Below are 18,723 nucleotides of genomic sequence, written 5' to 3' on the forward strand. Positions count from 1 at the left end.
CAAATCACAGCGGTCACATGATGCGCCTCTGCTTCCTGGTTTTTAGAACCCTTAAAGGGCCATGAGGCAGCCTGCGCCAAAGGGTTAAATGGGCTGCATGGCCACTGCTGATTGCATAATCTGGTCATTCCTGCAAAAAGAATCCACAGAGTCTTGTCACAGGAATCCAGGAGCCACACCAACCTGGCCATGTGAAAGGGGCCTTAAAATGGTATTAAATTCAGCTGTGCAAATTTAGTACAGCTTATAAAGTGTATGACTTGTAAATACCTTTTAGACATTTGAAAGTGGTGCCATTTTAGAGATATTCATGTTGGCTCTGGCCGATGACATCACTCACATGTGCAGTTCACTCTGCATTCACGGCAGACTGCCTGTGTCTTGTTTGGAAAGAGTGCCTTACTGCGATAATGACTCCAGTGCATACACGTGGTAGTAACATTGTTGTCTGGCCATTGGATTGGCCAGAGAGCATAAACCAGAAAGGTAAACCAGGCAAAGATGGCAGCACTGGGAGCACTGACAGTTCAGCACTGGATGGCTTTGTTTCACAGGTAAATCTGTCATAATGTGCTAATATGCAGTGCATGCTAGCACATCATGGCAGCAACCACCTGGGGCCTGTTAAAAAAAAAAAAAAAAAAGAACAAACTTTAATATAACTTTAACCTGAACCCTAATTTTAACCCACTAATGCTAACCTAACCCTTAAAGCCCACAATCTAATGCTGGGATCTAACGGGCCAAATCTTGACACAGAAAGTGATCTGTATGCTACCAGCTTAAGTTTAAATTTAAATTTGATCACAATTCATTAACATGGCTCCTTACCATTCACAGAGTTCCCTCACTCCTCTCCACTTGGCATGTCAAGAGGGTCACCTGAACATAGCAGAGCAGTTGATGTCCCATGATGCCTCAGTGGGTGCTGAAACACGGGTAAGTACATTACATATAGACATTTTAGCTAATGGTCTGGGTGACATGGCTGCAGCTTGGTTAGGTGGTTGTATCCAGTCATTTAGTCTCTCAGTTGTTTCCTCATACCTTATGTTTGTAATAGAGATTACTATATGTTGCTTCTGCCTAAATCTGAAAATCATTTATCTTGTGTCAGTATAGAGAGGGTGAATGAAAATTCCAGATCTTGTCAGGTGAATCGGTTTTCTGGACTTCAGATCACATAAAATAGCTCGATAATTGGTTCACCTGACATGACCTGTGAGGGCCTCATCACACTCCCTGTATTAGACAAAACAGGTCACCAGCTTGGCTATGCTAACTTCCAGAGCTGTGTAACTGTCACGACAAAAATAGGAATCCTTTGGCAGGTAAAGCAGTTTCCACATATGTATTTTAACAGTGTATTTAGTTGTGTGCCTGCAGTTTAGCTTTAACATGGGCTTTAGGGACTTGTCACACAAGTGATTCTGATGATTAAGTACGCATCACCAGCAGCAGACTCAACAAGGACAGGCTTCCATTTACCTTAATAGAATCATTCCCACATTACCAAATCTTACTTCCTCCCGAGGAAGCAACATCCCTTTTGTTTAGCTGGCTAGGGAGTTAATCCATAGCAAAAGATGGGAGGTCTCTTATCCGTCACTGGCAAGTTGTCACCAGTGACAGGATCAGTGATTTGACATCGGCCTTAGAACAGCAGCTCTTGATGTTAGCAGTCGTTATTATAGCATATTCAGTGTAGAATAACCTTCATTCAGTGTCCAGTTATCTTTTAGGATTTGTAGTGTCCAGTAACTCTAACCTGTCATTTGTGCTTTGATGCCCTATGACTATTCTTTTTCTATAGATGGGGTTTACTCCGCTTCATGTTGCCTGTCACTATGGAAACATCAAGCTAGTGAAGTTCCTTCTGCAACATCAAGCCAATGTAAATGCCACCACCAAGGTGAGCACCATCTTCTTGTTCTGAATGCATTCAAGGTTTTTCTTTACCATGCAGTTTTTTGTTATGTTTTTTTATTTTTTGGCACTTTAATTAAGTATGCTTCTTATAGTAAAGAGTGTATTATAATGTCATCATATTTTAACATGATAACCATGGTTGACAGGTAGTAATGTTGAGGACAATGGTCAATTAGCATTCTTTTGGTGAATGTTAGTTTTTACAGACATCTTATTTATTTTTCCAAAAATACTGTTCTTTTTTCCTGAAAATATGACACTTGTTCAAAATGTTATTATTTTTTCATTATGCTCATTAGCTGGTTCATCTTTTGTACATATGAGCTGGAGCACAGACTCCCAAATGTGGTATACAAAGAACCACTTTTCCACACATACAAATTAATGGGATTGGAAACGTATCTCAAAAAAGCTTGACGCAAGTAAAAAAGGAGGTCAAAAGTAGCTGTAAAGGAATGATCTCAAAATGCTGCCCCTGCCTGCCCTCCTGTGTAAAATGGAATGTGACAGGGAGGCTGCATATCCAGTGTACCTGAGAACCTGCTGCATTTGCTCATCTAGACAAACATTAATGCAAATTATTTTAAGGTCAGTTGCTGATCCATTGTCATTTTTCTGCAGTTGGGTTTCACTCCTCTCCATCAAGGAGCTCAGCAAGGCCACACAGACATTGTCACACTTCTGTTGAAGAATGGAGCTTGTCCCAACCAGGCTAGCATGGTGAGAGCTGCCAGCCACCTCATGTCCTGTCAATATGTCCTGTCTGATGTCTGTCTCACAAGCTGTCTTCTAGCTCTGTTGTTGTAGCCTCTTGTGGTCTGTCACTTATTTTGACTGTCACTGTATTTTATCACCCTGTCCTGCTTTTTCCTTGTTGCCCGTCTTGCCTTCCGTCACTCTGCTTCATCACCCATCAACTGCTTCTTCTTGGCCTCTCATACCCCATTCTTCTCCCCATTGCCCTGTTGCACCTTCCTGTGCCCTCGCCTCTGCAGAATGGAATCACCCCGTTGGCAATTGCAAAGCGACTAGGATACATCTCAGTGACAGATGTTCTGAGTCTGGTGACAGATGGACCCCAGATACAGGTGAGTCACAAGTGGGGAGCCAACTTACATTGGCTGGACACAGGGCAAAAACTGCAGGGTCAGGTGAGTGACATGTGGATGTGGTTGGAGACTTGTGGGAATTTGGCAGCAGGTTGGTGAACCTCTGATCTGCAATTTTTCATACATTTTATTGTTGTCTCTGTCTGCTCATTCTGTCTATTTGACAGGTGACAGACAAAACAGAAAAACAAAGAGAAACGTCCTCAATGGAGATAAAGACTCCAATAAAAACACATTTTCTAGCATAGCCATGTAGAAACTACTATCTGAATTTTATTCTTGTTTTGTTACTTGAGGTAAATTCCTTCCTCATTTGCCATCCAGGTGACAAGTGTCAGACAAAACAGAAGGTAAAGAAAAATCTTCCTTTCTCTATTGTCCGCTGAGAGACACAGCTTGGTTGTAAACAACCTAGTTTCATTTAGTGCCCATTTCTCTTGTAGTCTGCTGTATAACCTAGGTTGCTTACTACCAAGCAGTGTTCCCCATTGGACTTTGATGATTTTATGGTTAGTACAAAAATCAAATTTTCTGTATCGTTCATTGAAGGACACAGTTTTGTAGTAAGCAATGTAGGTTATGAAATGAACACTAATCAAACCTCTGTTGCTTACTACCAAGCTGTGTCCCTCAGTGGACTCTGAGAAAAGGATTTTACACTGAGTACAAAATATATTTTTCTCTGACGGGCGTCACACAGAGCAGGAAGATAGGTAACAGACTTCAATAAAAACACCATTTCCAGTACAGTGAGTCTATGTGCTGTCCATGTCCCCAATGAAGGAGGTTTTCCCTTTTGGGTAATGAGTGTCAGACAGAACAGGAAATGAAGAGAAATCTTTTCTATGAGAACATTATTATTTGAGAAGAACATTTTAAATTTGATAGAAAACCCCTCAGCAGGGAGAAAGACATCATTCAAAACCTAAGAGGTTCCAGCCCTCCTTCATGTTCTTCGAACTAAAAACAAATGTTTTGGCTGAAGTTGGGCTTAAAAACAACATATTTTTTTATTTAAAGCGGAGTTCCAGCTGAAAAAAAAAGTCTGCAGCTACAAAAAGCTGCTGACTTTTAAAATAAAGCCACTTATCTGTCCCTTGGTCCAGCGGTGTCCTGGCCGTCTTCTCTCCCTGGTTCCGGCATCTTTAGTGTGTGCTCCCGGCTGTCCACTGCGCATGCACAATAAGTGCTGCGCTTTGTGAATGGCCCCGTAGTCTTCTGGGACCTGTCACGTGTCCCAGAAGACTACGGGGAGGGAGAGAGGAGAACTTCCGCTTCTGATCGCCTAGCTGATCGCATAGGAAGTGGGAGCGGGTACCTGTCAAATTCGGGTACCCGCTCCCCAAAGGTGCTAATCCTTAATGGGGAGCGGGGGACAAAGCATTAAAACGGAACTTCCCCTTTTGGGTGGAACTCCGCTTTAAAAGCTGGGCTAACTGGTGAAAAGTGAGAGGTGCTTGCAGTACCTTCTTTTACATTTATGAATGACCCTGAACCCATAAGCCATAAAAAAAAAACAGTGTGACCTTGCCCATTCTGGGCAGAGTTACAGCGTTTTCTAATAACCCCCTACCCCAACATGGTATACTCACCTCTCTACTCTCTTTTGCTGTATTGGTGGTTACCCAGAGTAATGACGTCCCTGTGACAGTGTTCAGGATTGGCAATCAGCAGCTTCAGCCAAGCACTGCACACAGGGAGGTCACATGCTCTGCCTTGTACAGGGGTCCCTCTAGAGCAGGGGTGGGCAAACTTTTTGACTTGAGGGCCGCAATGGGTTCATATATTGGACCCGGGGGCCGGACCAAGAGTAGATGAATGATGTGTATGTGTCATCCATAGTAAGTATAGTAATATTCCCCCATAGTAAGCATAGTAATTAATCCCCCATATAGTAATTCATCCCCCATAGTAATTCATCCCCCATAGTAATTCATCCCCCATATAGTAATTCATCCCCTATAGTAATTCATCCCCCATATAGTAATTCATCCCCCATAGTAATTCATCCCCCATATAGTAATTCATCCCCCATATAGTAATTCATCCCCCATATAGTAATTTATCCCCCATAGTAATTCATCCCCCATATAGTAATTCATCCCCCATATAGTAATTTATCCCCCATAGTAATTCATCCCCCATAGTAATTCATCCCCCATAGTAATTCATCCCCCATAGTAATTCATCCCCCATAGTAATTCATCCCCCATAGTAATTCATCCCCCATATAGTAATTCATCCCCCATAGTAATTCATCCCCCATATAGTAATTCATCCCCCATATAGTAATTCATCCCCCATAGTAATTCATCCCCCATATTAATTCATCCCCCATATTAAGTCCCCAAGTCCTCCCTGTGTCAATTCACTTACCTTTGCTCCGCGCGTTCCTCTCGCCGTGTTCCCGCGCCGTTCCGGTGTAGCATGAAAATCTGTCTCCTATGAGGATCTGTCCCCCTCGACGTATCTGCGCATGTGCCAGTTTCAGGCATTAGCAGCCGATCGGCGATCTCCGGCACATGCGCAGATACGTCGAGGGGGACAGATCCTCACAGGAGACAGATTTTCATGCTACACCGGTCTTCAGGGCGGACTGTGAGAGGAGCCTAGCGGGAGCCTAGCTCCGCGGGCCGGATTAAAAGGTCCGCCGGGCTGTATACGGCCCGCGGGCCGTAGTTTGCCCATTGCTGCTCTAGAGCAATGGATCGAGGGCTCTAATAGAGCAGAGAGACGGCGAGGGATACAGTGAGTGTGTATACCTTGCTGAGAGAGGGGTTTATTAGGAGACACTGTCACTTTGCACAAAATTGCATGAATCTCTTCAGCAGGGGCATGGATAACAAATAAAAAATGGATAGAGGTTCTTATTATAGTTTGGTAGCATGGTAACAGTGGGGGTGATGGTGTGGTGCCTGAGGTATCAGCAGTTATTGGGCAGAAGGGCTAGTTGGGAGAGATTGGTGTGTGACTTTGTCTCTCCCACAGCTAGCCAACGAAAGGCACAGGATGAGCTTTCCTGAAACAGTGGACGAGATGCTGGATGTGTCAGAGGATGAAGGTGAGAGATGCCTTTCTGTCTCCTGCATAACATGTTTGCCCCTGAACTTGTCCTCTATTCCAGTGTTGGACAGCCTGTGGCCTCCCTACTATTGAAGGGCTACAAATTCTAGCATAATTCGCTAGCCTGTGGTTGACACTGAATCCTTGGATATGTAGGTTCTGCAAGCTTTCCTACATCAAGTAGCAAATATGCCACATTTACATCTAAGTTGCCTTTTGACAAAGATCAAACTTGTAATTTATTGACAGCTGTTCCTAGCTTGAGGTCCACAGGCTGCCCTATTCCTTCCCTGACTTCCTGTGTCACTGTGTATTGTCCTGGTTCCAAATCCCTTTCCTATTAGTTTCTGACTTCAGAGTCTGCTCCTCCTTACTTTACCACATGGACTGGGCCTTGGATAAAACTGTGGCTCTTCTTACTTTCTAGGAACCCCACACCTGCCTCTACATGGTAGGAACTGCAGCAATTGTGACCCCCACAAACCTCATAATAATCCAGCCATTCAGCTTCTTCATCTCATTAGTCTTGTCTCAGCTGCCCTAAACCAAAGCATGTCATTGACATCTAATATATAACATATTAACTACTCTATTAACTTCTCATCACACAGAGTAGCTTGTCTTAACACTAATTATTCATTATTATTGCATTAGGAGAATATAAAACATCTTGAATTGCATTCATTTTTTTAACATAGCTTCAATGCTGCCATTTGTATTCCTAAGTTCTCAACTTAAATTGCCACTACATTAATAGGTAACTCAGACATCTGTGATTCCGTTGTATTTTAATACGATATTATTACAGATAAAGGTACTTGTAGGTGTTCTGTTATAATTCCATCACTACTTTGAATCATGATATTAATTATTTATAGGGTTAGTAAGATTATCCATTTTCATACAAGGGTTGCCACTTCATGTATCCTAGCATGGCCAATTTGGTCACTAGAGATGTTCAGCCCATTTACAAGCTGTCCTCAAGGACCAGACAATATCTACATGGATACTGTCCAAGATGAACATATAGTTCCCTTTTCCCCACCATGGTATTAATTTGCATGCCTACCTGAAGCTGAGGATAAGTCTCTGGTAGTCTTATCTGTCTCTATATGACCATCTTGAAGTGTATCTAAAACACATTTTTTTTCTAGTTTTGTTTTGAATTGGGAATGGTTAGAAGCAGGGTCGGACTGACAACCCATGGGGCCCCCGGGCAATAGGGGATCATGGGGCCCCTGTGTCCTTGCCCAAACTCAAAAAAGCCTATGAAAAAGGTACTAGGGGCATTTCATGGGGCCCCCTACCTGTCTGCATTTTATTACTGTTTGTGCCTTAGCTGGGGAGAGTCACCTTCTCTGTTTCTTCTGGTGGCCATTGTCATCTCAACTGAAAGTGAAAGAATATCCAGAATTCTGAGTTGTCATCAGAAAAGGAATAGAGAAGAAATCTTCCAGGGAAAATACATGTTTTGGTGATTTCTTATCATTTCATGTTGTGTCTACAGGACAGGAAGTGAAGGGAGATTTTATAAATTGAACACAGGGTTAAAAAGGGGGGTTTTAACCATCTCAGACTCCTAAATATTGGCTTTAGATATACTGTAAATCCTACAAATGAAGGCTTTATGTTTTAAAGCCTATGCTTAAAACTAAGCCAAAAAAATAGTGTTCACAGCAAACTATTTTTTCCCAAAAATGTTAAATATATAAAAGTTGAAAAGTATGTTGACTATAAGGGTCATTTGAATAAAAAAGCTCCATGTATTTCCCTTAGACTGTGGGCACCAGGAAGCATACACAGAAAGTCCTATTTTGATACTGTATATTTGTACAGATGTTTGAGAATAGCCACACTGATAATGTTTTTCCTTTTGAAACATGATTGGGCACAACTTTTCCAATCAGAATTTTGACTTTGTTTTGCCCAATGAAAAATCTTTTGATGAGCAGTTTTTTTATTGTACTTAAATACATAATCACTTGGTTATTACACTCGGGGTTTAGAAACCTTTCCTCAGCTCTATAAACTACTAATGAGATGTTGATTATTTACAGCATTGTATAAACACAAGTAATTGAAGTTTCAGTGAAAGATAATTAGCATTCATTTACATCTCAAGTACTTACACTAGTGAATCTAACTGTTTTATCATTAACAGCCATTAGGCCTCTTGTTTAAACAGTAAGACTTATCTCTTAAGCATGCAAAAATAAAATTGGACACTAATAATAACAGTGCCTGGATGTTACAAGGGTTAACAATACCTTTTAAACCCAGTACATTGTCTTTTCACTTCCATGTTGTCCTTTAAATTTACAGTACAGTACATCATACTAACGTAGTGCAGAATAGTGAGTGTGGCTTATTGTTACAATCTTCTAGGTATCAGGTAGGCAGGCCTTTTACTAATTGGTAGATTCCTGCATTGGGACAGTGATGCCCCACTTGAGTCACTTTTTGATTTCGATGATATTTGACCATCATAAATTGGGCTTCCCTCTATTCTGAACCTTCTGCCACACTGGATGTATGGGTGATAAGAGTGCTGGTTGTGTGACCAAATTCCAAAGCATTTGTCATATGATCTCATCTAATGGGGAGGACCAGGGTTCAATATCCTAAACTCTCATGAATCAGATTTAGCCTTCTGCTCCCCCAGAAAACTCACTGACCCTCAGCAGCGACCAAATGACCACCGTCAACTCTGGCAATCTTTTCTTGCATGATTTTTTTGTCTCAGTGTCCAGGTAAGAGAGAGTTAATCTACTTTTACACTGATCCGTTTTTTTTCCACTTTTGCATTTGAAAAAGTGGAAGACAAATGTGTGACCATGTATTCCTATGGAACTCTTCACACTGATCCGTTACAGGTCATGTGTGTTTTTTTAAAATCCTGCTTGTTCCCTTTTTTTTTCAGGTTTGGTGCGGTAAAAAAAAAAAAGCACCAAAAACTCACCTCCCCATTGATATCAATGTAAAAAGTGTCAAAAACGCATCAAAAAGGCACCCCGGTGTGTTTTTGGTGTGTTTTTGAGTCACATGTCCTGTAACAACTGCAGTAAAAATGTGGCAAAAACACGGTAAAAACGCATAAGCATTTTTGCCGCATTTTTGCTAGGATCAGTGTGAAAGTAGCCTAAGGGATTACAGGACACACAAAATAGTGTCAAAGTATTCCACTCAAAATGAAAAATCTATAGACCCTCTCATAAACTACTTGTGTACCTTTAAAGTGGAACTAAAGGGCACCTCTCCAACAGTCTCTCGCCGGCATCTTCTTCTAAGTGTTGATCTTCAGGCCCTTTTACTGGCCAACACTGGATGATGTCACTACTGCAAATGCACTGGAACCAGTCATTCTGGCACTCAGAGGCTGGCACTGCACTGTACACTGAGCTGCGCATGCAGGCAGATAGGGACACTTTACCTGCCTGCCTGCTGTATTTACAGCGTAAATTTAGTTCCGCTTTAAGCTGAAACTGGCAGTCTTCAGTTGAGTGCTTAAAACGGCAATGGACTGAGCAAACTTTACATGAAGGTGCTCCCCTTAAAAGCCACCTTTTTGTCTTCCAGACCATAGCATAGGCCCATTCCCAAACCTTGGGATATGCCTATGGAACCGTTCCCTCGCCAGGCCACATGCCTGGGAGTCATGGGACCTCTTCCTCAGCCTCCCCACCTCACAAAGCCTGGGAGGGAGGGAGTCCCTCTTTAGCTACTGTACATCTTCTCCAGACAAAGTCTGGGAGGCAAGGGGCTTTTATAGAAGGGTTCTCTGCATATATGTATCTCCTTCCTCAGCCCACATCACTGGCATAAACCTCCTAGTGATTGACCAGAGTGAAATAATTATGCATAAACTACAACTCTGTATCTTTTCACTGTATCCACTGAAGAACACTTCTGGGTTGCAGGCAGAAACAATGTCCATTGCTTAGGGAAAACCCAACAAATTTAGAACAATAGCGGGAGGACTTGACCCATGGGAGCCATCAATCCTCTCAATCCATCAGAACTTTATCACAGTGCAGGGTAAATTAAATCTATCTCCATGTCTCATATATAGGACTGCATTACATTAGAGAATCCTTTAGGCCCCATTTAAATACCACATCCAATTTCTTTAATATCTTTAAATTTGAGTAAATATTAAGGTTTATATATATATAGTCACAGGTTATAGTAGAACTAGAGGTAAAGCTTTGTTTTTTTCACTCCAGAGAGAGTAAGGGAGGGTTATAAACCCTGTCAGTTTTTTGCAACCTGTGTCTCATTGGGGAGATTGCTCTTCACTTCCTGTCCCTTATCCATACCAGGAAGTGGGAGGTAATCCTTCCAAAGTCAGAAGAATCCCTGGTTGTCACCAGGGTCACCAGAACTAGGGTTCCCATTCTAAATTTTCCCCTCTATTCCTGTTCTGGTGACAACCCTAACATTTGGGATTTGGTGAGAACATTAAACAGGACAAACAGGGAGGGTGAATCTCCCAAATAGAGGCACAGACAGTAATACAATCCTGACAGGGGTTCTAATCTCTCTCCACCGTATCTAAAGCTAAAAAAAAGTTTTGCTTACATTTATAATTGAATTTCTCTGCATCATCGTATTACTATTTCTTAATATGGATTTCGCACCTAATAAAACAACACAGTACGCTGCTTTATCTGTAATATGACGTGAATCATCCAGTCTCTTCTGCAGGATCATTAACATAAATATGCAACCATTAACATAATGCAATGCTACAGGCTTCAACTTCTATGTGAGTCATTGCTGCAAGATGTATCAGATATTTGTGCTTTGTGTGTTGGCGTGTGTTTTTTTTTTTGCACGTGTGCATGTTTACTGAGCATCTGTAATCGGTGTGTGTTATTCGTATTTGTTACTTTTCTTTACAGATCTGAGTCACAAACACACTTTTGCGAGTGTATACTGATGCGTAATAGATCTTTATTTAATAACATCATACCAAAAGACAATGGTGTGCAGATAGCCACAGAAGCCAATCAAATAGCAGTTTTGAGATGATCAGTGCAGTCAGAACAACAATTGGTGATTTTGATTTTTGATTGGCTGCGCTGGGTTACTGCACATTGCTTTTGCCTTATTAGATAAAGACTATAGTGTTTGTGTGCGACTCACATAGGAGATCACTATATACAATATATATGCTACCCTAGCCACTGTCTCCTTTTACCTCTGTGCTGTTTCCTAGGGGAGGAGCCACCGGATTTCAGACCCCCTCCGGGGCCCAGAGAACGGGATGAGGATACAGACATGGAATTCTTACCTAAACTCGACCAGGGGTAATTAAAGAAACCATCACATTCCCATATTGTATCTCTTAGTTTTGTTTTATTCATCTACATGTGATGTCATTTCTCTCTTTAGCAGGGTGGGGTCACCTGGATTGCCCAGAATTCCTTGTGTCACCCCTGAAACAGTCGTATTTAAAAAAGAGGAAGATGAACCGGTAACTTATATTAATACATTCATAGCAGAATAAATTTTGGATTGCCACAGATTACATTTTTAAAAGTATCCTGGCATTTCCATTTTTGTGGCATGCAGATCTTTGCAGCCTTAAGTAAGTGGACCAAAAGACACCACTTATACCTGTGCCAGGAAAATGGAGTGAGATGTATCAGATATTATTCCGGCCTATCCTCCAAGGCTATATCTATTAGCTTAAAGACAATGGGGGAGATTTACTAAAACTGGAGCACTCTGAATCTGGTACATCTGTGCATTGTAGCCAAAGTTCGGCTTGTTCAATTAAGCTTGACAATAAAACCTGGAAGTTGATTGGTTTCTATGCAGAGCTGCACCAGATTTTGCACTGTTCAGTTTTAGTAAATCAACCCCAGTGTTCCTAATCGAGCTCCAAAAAAGGCGAAGGAAGGGGCAGGACCAAAAAGTATGTAGGTTAGTTTGGTTCTCATTTTGGTATCACCAGCATTAGCAAGAACCTGTGGGGAAGATCTTATGAAGCAGAGTGGGGACCCAGTACCAGCGCATTATAACTTTATATTTAGTTTCCTGAAATCTGCTGGTGATGGAAGCTCGGGGGGCAAAGTACAGAATGTATTTCCTCTGTTTATCCGTGAAAGTCTTACCCAGATCTCGTTCCTACTTTGGAAGATAAGGAAGCACAGGTTAAGTCGGCAGGGAGTAGGAGATGGAAAGTGTGTGTCTCGGAAGTGTAGGAGTAAGAACATTTTTTTCAAAGGGCATTACCAGATCTCTAATGCTATTGATATCAATGATAGAAATCAAAAAGTGTCTGATCTGTAGGGCCCGTCAGAAGTCCAGGGCTGGTGACACCATGTCCCTGATCTTCTCTGTTGAGCACCATCGGTTTTCCCTGAGGAAGTAAGGAGTAGCTGTGGTGAATGAGATAAATGAAATGGAACAGCTGACAGCTGCCCTGAAACAGAAAGAAGAACAATTTGATAAAACTTGGTTCTACTGGTATGATTTCCGATGTTCTTGAAACTACAGCACCTATGTGTCCCCTACACTCACATAGATAAGGCCTCTGGTATATAGTAGCAGTTTGCCCACCGCTGAGGCCCTACATACTTGACAGAATTCCTGTACTAAGTATTGTCTGAACTCTTGAAGTCTCAGCTGTGTGGGATGGGGTTCTTTACCCATTCCCTTTACCTCTTCCCTTCCCCCCTCTCCCCTCCACACACACACCTTTTTTATTTTCTTCTTTCTTCCTCTTCGCTTTCATATCCCAGTACACCTCGTTTGGGGCACCTATAAAAAGCTGTACTACATTAGACTACATGACCTATTGGATTCTACTTTTTGTTTTTCACGTTGTTTTTGAAAACTGGTACAACAGCATGCTATGTTGACTTTTTGAATATGGCATTCGTAAAACTTGCCAGTCAGCTGACTCTTTGACTAGTACTGATGGAATTGCCTGAAATATGTGTTTATGAATACTGTATTATATGTTTGAGCCTTACCTTTCTAAACTGTACTGAAGAACTCAATAAAACGTTTAAATATTAAAAATAAAGTATAACATTTATTTTTAGATATAGTTGCCCTTCAGACTGCCCACTCTGTATTTACAAACCTCTCTGCAATATCATGTAATTACCTTTTGATCCTTCCAGCAGAACTGTTTGTTCTGTCTGTACAAAAAATAAAGAACTCGTTTATCCGGGTCATGGTATACCCAGTAGTTATTCACATTTAACTGGACTTGATCCATAATGTTGAAGATCTGTCACCACTTATCCAAATAGCTTATTCAGTTCTAGTGATTGTTAGGAATAAACTCCTGCATTTATAGCCACATGGGTTCCTCGGTCATCTTAAAACAAAATGAATCTGCAGTATTTACCTGCTTCCAGTGATGCAAACACCCTCACCGGTGCTTCCACCTTCGCCCAGTCTTCTTCCAGGTTCTTTGGCCATCTTTGTGTGCAACATACAGCTCTACCAAAAAAATCAATATATGAAGAACTAATCATTTATACCATACAATAATAATCTTTACAAATAATAAAAGAAGTGTAATAAATCAATACACTAATATATATTTAATTAATTTTTAAATGCATTTTTTTTATTTTAATTAGTTTAATCAATGTATTTTTGTACATTTACTTTAATTTTTTTAATTTAATTTTTTACATTGTTAAATATAAATTTAATGTCTTATCTATTTCTTATCTTATCTATTTGTGATGCATTGATGCACTGATGTAACATGCTTCTTGTTATTTGTATAGAATATTTATTATGGCATGAATTATTAGTTCTTCATATACTGTATTTATTTTTGGATAGTTGTATATTGCATATAAAGATGGTCAAAGAACCTGGTCTGCTACAACATAAAGAAATAACTATGTTAAAAAAAGGACCCACCCTACAATATTATAGTAACTGAAAGGCATGTGTGCTGATGTTGTCCCTCTTTGATTTCAGTCATCTAGGGAATTAGATGATGAATCCCAGATCCCAAGCAGTCCAGCTACTGAAACCTCAGATAACATCAGTCCTGTGGCAAGTCCAGTCCACACAGGGTAAGTGAAAAAAGGACAGACCTGTGCATACAGCTAGGTCTCCACTATGTATGACATGTTCACTGAGAATTACATATGCTTACTGCTTACCATGTCAGGAGACAGGCTGAAAACTGTGTTGTCTCTGTTGTATAATGCAAACATATTGCACACCTTTTTAATTTGTATAACTGTGTTATAAAAAAAGAATAGTACACACACAGACTGCCTAGTTTCTAGACTGGTTTAATTCCTTAAAGATGAATTCTAGGCATGGTATATTTTTACATACTTACAGTCATGGCCGAAATTGTTGGCACCCTTGATATTTCTCCAGGAAATCATGTATTTCTCACGAAACGTATTGCATTAACACATGTTTTGCTATACACATGTTTATTCCCTTTGTGTGTATTGGGACAAAACAAAAAAAGGGAGGAAAGAAAGCAAATTCGACATAATGTCACACAAACCTCCAAAAATGGGCTGGACAAAAGTATTGGCACCCTTTCACAACTGCGGATAAATAAGAATGTTACAAGCATGTGATGCTCCTGTAAACTCACCTGGGGCAAGTAACAGGTGTGGGCAATATAGAAATCACACCTGAAAGCAGATAAAAAGGAGAGACGTTCACTTAACCTTTGCATTGTGTGTCTGTCTGTGCCACACTAAGCATGGACAACAGAAAGAGGAGACGAGAACTGTCTGAGGACCTGAGAACCAAAATTGTGGCAAAATATCAACAATCTCAAGGTTACAAGTCCATCTCCAGAGAACTAGATTTGCCTTTGTCCACAGTGCGCAACATTATCAAGAAGTTTGCAACCCATGGCACTGTAGCTAATCTCCCTGGTCGTGGACGGATGAGGAAAATTGATGAAAGATTGCAACGCAGAATAGTCCGGATGGTGGATAAGCAGCCCCAAACATGTTCCAAAGACATTCAAGCTGTCCTGCAGGCTCAGGGAGCATCAGTGTCAGCGCGAACTATCCGTCGACATTTAAATGAAATGAAACGCTATGGCAGGAGACCCAGGAGGACCCCACTGCTGACACAGAGACATAAAAAAGCAAGACTACAGTTTGCCAAAATGTACTTGAGTAAGCCAAAAGCCTTCTGGGAAAACGTCTTGTGGACAGATGAGACCAAGATAGAGCTTTTCGGTAAAGCACATCATTCTACTGTTTACCGAAAACGGAATGAGGCCTACAAAGAACAAAACACAGTACCTACGGTAAAATATGGTGGAGGTTCAATGATGTTTTGGGGTTGTTTTGCTGCCTCTGGCACTGGGTGCCTTGACTGTGTGCAAGGCATCATGAAATCTGAGGATTACCAAAGGATTTTGGGTCGCACTGTAGGGCCCAGTGTCAGAAAGCTGGGTTTGCGTCCAAGATCCTGGGTCTTCCAGCAGGACAATGACCCCAAACATACGTCAAAAAGCACTCAGAAATGGATGGCAAAGAAGCGCTGGAGAGTTCTGAAGTGGCCAGCAATGAGCCCAGATCTAAATCCCATTGAACACCTGTGGAGAGATCTTAAAATTGCTGTTGGGAAAAGGTGTCCTTCCAATAAGAGAGACCTGGAGCTGTTTGCAAAGGAAGAGTGGTCCAAAATTCCGGGTGAGAGGTGTCAGAAGCTTATTGATGGTTATAGGAAGCGACTGATTTCAGTTATGTTTTCCAAAGGGTGTGCAACCAAATATTAAGTTAAGGGTGCCAATACTTTTGTCCAGCCCATTTTTGGGGTTTTGTGTGACATTATGTCATATTTGCTTTTCTGCCTCTGTTTTATATTTGTTCCAATACATACAAAGGGAATAAACATGTGTATAGCAAAACATGTGTTAATGCAATACCTTTTTTGTGTGAAATACTTGATTTTCAGGAAAAATATCAAGGGTGCCAACAATTTCGGCCATGACTGTATATTGGGCCAGATTGGACCAATGTAACTATGCATATACCATACATGGCCAATGCGCCTGAAAGCTGGAAATCGCTGAAGAAGACACTTCTACTCCAGTGATATCCACTTTCTTTAGGGTCCTGTGCTGAGCGTATGGCCTCCTTTGTTCACAATGTATCAGGCCAGCCACTCAGCACTGGAATCGGAAGCTAGTGGAGATCACTGTACTAACGGTGTCAACTTCGGTGATTTCCAGCTTCCAGGGGCATTGGACAGTTATGGTATATGCATGGCTACATTGGTCCAAGTTGTCTCAATGTAACTATGTAAAAATATACCATGCCTCAAATTCATATTTGTTTCACTTTGTGCTTACTTGCTGCTGCTGCTATAGATTATCCCTACTAAAATGCCCAAATATTCCTTCTCTTGGTATTCTGTTATATTGGTAGGCTCTAGGACAGTAATGGCCAACTGATAGCTTGGAGCTGCTGTGTACAGAGCTAACTACAGCTAAGTAAAGCTGACTGTACAGGTAGAGGCTAAGGTCTGAATGAAAGAAATCTAACAGATTCCGCCATCCACACTAAATATTGCAGATGATCAAATCGCCCTGTTGGGCTTTAGTATTCTGACAGCCACCGGCACTGGTTGTTAGAATACCGTAACAGTGACTGCATCTGTGATTGGATGCAGACATTGTTCGTTCAAAAAATTTCCAGTAGAATCCTTCAGCAAAAGAACAAGCAACTTTTGCCAAATGGAGTGGAACCAACAGGGCCACCCACTGAGCGAATTTTGTCTGGTTCATCAAGAACTGGCTGAAATTCACTCAGTGGTCAGCTTAAGGTAGTAGATATTTTATATCCTCTCTTGATGCGCTGTTTGCTGGGATGTGGGTTTGATTTATGCTATATATTACTTTTAGTATAGGGTTATCATTTGCCATTGTGACAGTTCACTGGGCTTGAAGGCTTATAAACTTATTCTACTACCCATGTACTGTATACATTCATATAACCTTTTTATGCAGCACATAATACTACGTGTAAATGAATATTACACAGATACACAGATTGATTTCATAAACTACTATTACTACTCATGCCTAAAATATCCTCTCAGATATTCATAATACTATACATGAATGAAATAAAATTCCATATCAATTTGATTAAGTTAATTTAAACATTTATTTTGGAAATAATAAAAAATTCTAATAATAATCCTTGTGCAAAAAAATTTGTCTATGGGCATATATTAAAAATTATCTAACTTCATAAACATTAATTGTTTTTGAAAAAGGAACAACTGTATGCTTTACCTTACTTGATATGTATGAGCATGTAGTTGCAGTACTAATTTAACCATAATAATTAATTAATATCAGGTTTTGAACTGTATTGTAAAGGGTGTAGTACATATGATATATACAGGTAAAATAATTTTATATATACTGGATATACGATATTCAAGAGTAGCTTTACCTTATAATGGCTGCTCCTCTTGAATATCGAGCACACATCTGATGGACCTTTACATATATGAACTCCTTCTTTTCTATAAAACGAATACAAAATCCATCAGAGAGAGCAGAACCCCTGCATTTTGTCCCCAGCAGGTGTACAGATACAAAGATGTGCAGAGATCATACAAAGACTGTCCCTGAGAAATATCAATAAGAAGCTTTGAGGTGGATAGAGTCCTTGGCATCTACCATAGTTTGGGTGAAATGATTCCCTAACATTTTTATCTTTGGCCCTTTGGAGAAGATTGACCACTGCATAAAGGAATGAAAGGAGTAAGACACCACTCTACCCACCCCAATGATGTATAAATACTCATATCTTGCTTGCATTCCCTCCTGTATGATGAAGCCCCGGTGGCTGGGGTGGAACACGTCAGTGGGCATGGCCAGTGGAGCAGTGCTGGCTGAGGCCAAACACCTTCACTAGCACTGGGTTGGTACAGCAATGCCTTACTCCTTTCATGCTGACACTCCTGGATTAATGTAACCAAATGCCAGTTCCCTTTTTCTGAACCCCCCCGGGGAAAACGCTTCATACCTCCAGCTTTGAGCAGCACTACACATCTCCCCAGGTTGCTGCATAAAGGAAATCTGAAGACATTCTGATTCCCAATCAGATGGTGTGTGCATTACACTTAACAGTGTTTAAAAGTGGAATGGTTCTTGTTGCCTTTCGTAACCAATCAGAAGCCACCATTTAATGTTTTCCATGCACTACTAGCAAAGAAGAGGGAGATGCAGATTGGTTGCTAGTGTGTTTCTGAGGAACCTTTTTGCATGGAACCCTGTGTGATATACAGGACTTCTGGATGACTTAACAAGATAATCAGGGGGTGCAGTAATCCATATCAACAATGAATAAAATTTACTTTACAGAATTTAGTCCGAAGCAAGATTGATTTTCGTTAAGTCAGTCTAACAAGTTTATAGTATTGTGTAGGAAGTCATGCATTGCCCAGATTTTATTCCTCCATGCCAGGTTGTATTACCAGAATATCGTCTGCAAATTGTTCCAAAAATGAGAACTCTATGTGCACAAACTTTTTAAGTTGGCTCTGCAGGTACTGCAAAAGCACAGTCTGTATACTCCTAACAGGCTTAGTGGGGGCTAGTGCTGCATCAACAATCCCAACAAATGCTGCTACAGAT

At 40.8% G+C, this 18,723-nt stretch overlaps 1 protein-coding gene across 9 annotated transcripts in view; it reads left to right on the top strand.

Moving 5' to 3' along the window:
• The window catches only part of ANK1 (ankyrin 1), a 371,616-nt gene that overhangs the window by 278,978 nt on the left and 73,915 nt on the right, over positions 1–18,723 (top strand). For 6 of the 9 annotated variants that reach the window (XR_016311732.1, XM_089670260.1, XM_089670265.1 and 3 more), the window contains 9 exons: positions 841–939; positions 1,814–1,912; positions 2,551–2,649; positions 2,925–3,017; positions 6,027–6,099; positions 6,529–6,552; positions 11,320–11,410; positions 11,496–11,577; positions 14,058–14,155. Coding sequence is in view for 8 of the 9 variants with exons in the window: in XM_089670260.1 (XP_089526386.1) it covers positions 841–939; positions 1,814–1,912; positions 2,551–2,649; positions 2,925–3,017; positions 6,027–6,099; positions 6,529–6,552; positions 11,320–11,410; positions 11,496–11,577; positions 14,058–14,155 (758 nt within the window). In the remaining variant the exon portion in view is untranslated. The remainder of the gene's footprint in view (positions 1–840; positions 940–1,813; positions 1,913–2,550; positions 2,650–2,924; positions 3,018–6,026; positions 6,100–6,528; positions 6,553–11,319; positions 11,411–11,495; positions 11,578–14,057; positions 14,156–18,723) is intronic. The other 3 variants (XM_089670261.1, XM_089670263.1, XM_089670264.1) reach the window with 3 other exon arrangements.

This window comes from Staurois parvus, unplaced genomic scaffold (genome assembly GCF_062004578.1).
Source record: "Staurois parvus isolate SC_StPar_1 unplaced genomic scaffold, SC_StPar_1.0 ptg000088l, whole genome shotgun sequence".
Classification (NCBI taxonomy): domain Eukaryota; kingdom Metazoa; phylum Chordata; class Amphibia; order Anura; family Ranidae; genus Staurois; species Staurois parvus.